Source organism: Apis dorsata, unplaced genomic scaffold (assembly GCF_000469605.1).
Source record: "Apis dorsata unplaced genomic scaffold, Apis dorsata 1.3 scaffold_52, whole genome shotgun sequence".
Classification (NCBI taxonomy): domain Eukaryota; kingdom Metazoa; phylum Arthropoda; class Insecta; order Hymenoptera; family Apidae; genus Apis; species Apis dorsata.
The window spans coordinates 2,044,349-2,049,411 of NW_006263353.1; the positions used below are offsets into that span (position 1 = coordinate 2,044,349).

General features: G+C 22.6%; 1 protein-coding gene across 4 annotated transcripts in view; it reads left to right on the top strand.

The window, feature by feature from the left end:
- Positions 1-5,063, top strand: part of LOC102673583 (Y+L amino acid transporter 2) — a 30,147-nt gene that overhangs the window by 4,653 nt on the left and 20,431 nt on the right. For 3 of the 4 annotated variants that reach the window (XM_031515096.1, XM_031515097.1, XM_031515098.1), the window contains exon 2: positions 1,430-1,530. The exons of the other annotated variant lie outside the window; for it this stretch is intronic. In XM_031515096.1, coding sequence (XP_031370956.1) covers positions 1,506-1,530 — 25 coding nt within the window. In that variant the 5' untranslated portion in view covers positions 1,430-1,505. The remainder of the gene's footprint in view (positions 1-1,429; positions 1,531-5,063) is intronic. 4 annotated transcript variants of the gene reach the window in all.

Consider the following 5,063-nt stretch of genomic DNA (forward strand, 5'->3'; position numbering starts at 1 on the left):
TTTATCAAGAGCAGTATCATTTGTATTTTCTCACGAGATTTCTTAAGACACGCACAGTACAATTATGTAATTAACTTGTTCAAGATTTTTAATTATCTTTTTCTTTTCCTTATTTGTATTCGTAGAAGCAATCATCAGATGATAAAAACAATACGAGAAATGCACAAACAATAAAAGAAATTCTAATAATAACGTCATTTGTTCGAGATGAAATATTAAAAATAATCGTAAGCTTTAAGCTTTAATTTTCATTTGGTTGTTTCATTGTGATTTGTTTTTATACTATAAATATCCTAAAGGATGTCGAGTTAACTTACAACTTTATGATTCAACAAGTAGTTGTCACTTGTTCCAATACAAATAAGCTATTTATCTATATTTACATATATTGACAGATAAGGCAACGAAATACATATACGAGAAAAAAAAAAGGTAAATATAGAGAGAAAGTTCAAAGTGAAATTTTTTATATCTTTCTGGATTTTATGATATAGGGTTTTTTAAATATATCTTATTATAATATATCTTTATTAAAATGAAATACTATATATTATTGAATATTTAATGACATAATCATTATTAGTAAATCATTGTTCTTTAGTATCCTTCATAAGTTTTCAATTCATTACTGATCGAAATTTAATATACTTCTCAAATCGCGATTTGTTTTGTTTTATGATTTATTATACAACATAATTTGACATTTGATTCTAACCGTGCTCAATTTCAGAAATACATATACATAATATTTATACTGGATTATTGAATATTGTCTAAATTATCCTAATTAATTATAACAATTCAGTTGTAATTTTTCATATATAGTTATATTTAATTAATTATAATCATTGATATTATAATTTATTATAAAGTCTTTATGATATGACTTTCACGTATTTTATTATCAATAATTATTTTGATAATTTTATGGCGTTGCAAACTTACATACGATATTTCGATATTTTAATATAGAAATTATTCTATATCAATCGATATCAAAAATATCGATGTAATTATTTCCGATGTAATCAACAAAGTGACACCCAAAATAATACATCATTATAACAAATTCTTAAACTTTCCTTTTTAATTGATAAGCTATTGGTGAATCATAGAAAATTTTGAAAAACAAAAAACTGTAACTTAATCAATAAATCGGTTCTTTTTTTGTGGTTAGGTTATGAATTGCGCGTTGCGGTCATATAGATGCAATTACAATTCGCCTTTCGATCGTCCATGTAAATGGCGAGCGCAGCAGGATCGACTATCGATTCCAGCCATTTCCTTGTCGATAGTACATACGATATCTTCTTATATACGTGTTATCTTATTATTCGTTTCTTTTCCATCCCGCTTTGCTGACGATTTACGTTGATCTTGCCTATTTCATTCAATCACGTGTGTATATTTCTCGTTTATTGACCCATAGTGTAAAGGTCGGTTTCCATCAGCTCATCCATGCATATCCAATAAGAAAGGATTTTGTGGATCAACAGAGAAGCAAGATGCGAAACACATATGGAACCTTTGGTATGTCAAATGGATTAATTTCGTATTTTATCGATAGTTTTTGCTCTTTATTATTTAAAGTAAAAATGAAACAAATCAGTACCAGAGGTTATGTTTGGATTAACACTAATTTAAAAATTTGTAAAACGATTAGAATTCATTTTATTATATTCCTTTTTGAGATTGTGAAATTTCATAATATTCTAAAAGATTCTAATTTAGATTAATGAATAAAATTGTTTATCTGTTTAAAATTATTTTCTTCGTTAATGATTTAAAATTAATATATTTCTTTTCGTGACTATTTGTCAAGAGCGAGGAATTTTCTTTCGAGACTTGTGATTGATTGACTTGTATAGCGTCATTGTCAGCAGGAGAATTAATGTGAAATATTTGCCGATGAAATCTGTGATAGAACATAAATATCTTAGTTATTTATGTACAAGAATGACAATATGTGTTGATTTCGATGTTTTTTTCTTTGTCTTGTTTTTCCTCCTTTATCGATATTCATGTATTTTTTATTTAATATATACTTTTATATGGCCTATAAAGAAAATTTAATAACTATAGTCATTAATCAGAATTCAATTCGAAAAATTAAAATTGATTTTTATAAAAAGGTTTCTTATAATTATTTAATTAAAAATTTATTATTCAATCATTCTGAAAAATTAAAATAAATCGTAAAGAACATCATAAAATGCAAATGAAAAAAAGAAAAGCGAGATGAAGTTAATTTTTACTCAAATATTACTTATATTATATTATTCATAATTACGAAAATAATTAGGAAACTCGTAATACAGTTAAATTGTTAATTTAAAAATGATAAATAGCGCGGGTTAAACAGATACCGGGTTAAGAACTGGTTTGTTACCTTCATCGAGGTAATAGAAAGGCGTGTATCGACGTTTGCAGACGCGATTGGTCGATCGATATCGATTCGAGAATAAAATTAATATGAGAAGCGTTTAGTTTTTATAATTTAAGTATATTGCAGAGTATTTTGTCTACTTTAAATGATATTAGTCAAAAAATGTATATTGATCAATGTATTTATGATTGAATCTTGGATGTAATTCAATATAGATGAGATATGTGCAGATAAATTAATTAATCAATAAATTTAAACGTACATTTTCTCGACTACCGAATTTAACATTCGTTTTCAATTTTAATTTTATTATTGCAAGAAATGACGTGCGAGATTAAATTTAATATAAATAATTTTTGGATTTATTAAGAAATTTTAATTTTTTATTTTATAAATGAGAAAAGTGTTATAATTTTTTCTAAAATTAAGATGATATGAAATTATAGAAAATTGACATTTATGATTCTTCAATACAAATAGCATGATATTTAATTTAATTTTGGAATAATGTTTATGTATGTTGTTATTGTATGTAAAATAATATAAATATATAATATAATGTTTGAAATAAATCATGAATAATTTTATTTCATTTTAATAGTTATATTTATTCTTTGGCTTTTTTTAGATGAAGAAGATAAGAATATATTTATTAGAGGTTGCAAGAAATTTCTCATACATAAACATATATGATCATGCTAATTAAAAATGTGCACAATTGTGTTACAAAGTATAATATGATGATTACAATAATGATATGTATTGAGTATAATATGTAGCAGATATTAGATCGAAAAAAATTTATCTTTTCAATTATATAAAAAAAATTTATTTAAAATAAAAATGACATCGAAGAAAATTCAAAAAAAAGTCAATAAAATATATTTCAGAATCATAAAGTTTGTATAAAGTTTGTATAATCTTCCAATTAATATTAAATATTTCAGAAATTTTTGGAATTCAGCGCATAAATAATATTATAAAGACCGATCAGGTGATAGAAAGGTGTGTGTTAACGTTCATAGATACCATTGGCTAATTCCATGTTCGCGAAGGAGTGTTTCTATTAAAAAAAAAAAAAGAAATAATTATGACACGATCAGCTGGCAAAAGTCACGTTTCATATGCTGTTCGCTAACCGATCCTGTTTGATAACAATCTATTCATGCCTGTAATTGATTAATCATGCAAATACAATATCTTAATATTGGTATATATTTTATTTAAAATTATAATTTTTACAAGTGGAAATTTTTTTAAATTATCATTATAAAATATTCAATTTTCTCTCCTTATAACTATTTTAAATAAAAAAATATATCATAAATCAAATATATTAAATGCTAATAATATGCAAACAATATGCAAATAAGACTTTTAAAGAAAATATTATAAAAATTAATAAATACTATATTGAATAGATCATGGATAGAAAAAAATAAGAATATTTTTTTTATTTAGATTATTTTTGAATACATTTCCTTAAAAAATGTTTAAATAGAACTGTAACTGCATTTAAAAATTTAAAATTTTAATTTTGTTGAATTTTAATATTGTTTGTCTAATTAGTTTTATTCCATTTGTGAAAATTTAAATTTAGAAAAACAACATTTCATATGCACTAAAGATAATATAATGAAATTAGATTAGATAAACATAATAAAATAATCAATTAAATAAGTATAATGACAGGAAAGATTAATTTATTCTTTATTTTTTCGATTAATAACATTTCCTGTTAATTAAAGCAATTATTGATGGCATATATTTATTTGAAACTAATTCGTATCTTGGAAAACATAACTAATTTCTTATTATTATAATAACATCAAGAAAAAAGCAACACATTAATGAAAAAGTTGATTGAATCAATATATTGTATAATATATATTGCATAATATAATATATTGCAAATTATTATTTTATAAAAGAAAAAAATTGTTCTATTCTTAAATTTTAAATAAAATTTCCTAAAAAATTTTTTTTCAAATTTTTTGTGATATTTTTTTAATAAATGAAATTTCAATTTATTTATAAATTCTAAAAAAATATTTCAAAATATTTATTAAATAAAATTAATAAAAAATTAAAGCTATATGATATATTTTCTATTTAAAAGATAAAGAAGTGTTCATTTATTTATATGTTTTTTCTTTTAGTTGATAAGTATCTTTTCACATGGAAAATCGAAAAGATGAATTGGTTATTTGGGTTACAAAGTAAAAGCCACAGTAACTTACTTTGTATCAAATGCATTATTCAGAGCAAAGAAAATAAAACTAGATGGAAATTCTACTGATAAAAGTAGAGTAGCAATGAGTTGAGATTTTTCCAATTCTTTTTCTCCATGCTTTTTATCTAATGAATTGGGAATAAAAATTCACTCTCTTGATTATGATATTTCATACGATGTTTTTTTCACATTATCAAATTTGATCAAGTGTTTTTTATTTTAAGAGAATGGTTGATAAAAATGGAAAAACAGCTGGAATTTTTCTTTCATTAAATGATCGAAATTCGAATAGGATAGATAATATAATATATATAATAAATATATAATAAATATATAATAAAATATAGAATATAAATAATAGAATATAGAAGTTTGGCATAGAATTTCTTTGTAGTTTTTCGATTTTTTAATGATATTATTGAAATATATAAACCTTTAAGAAAG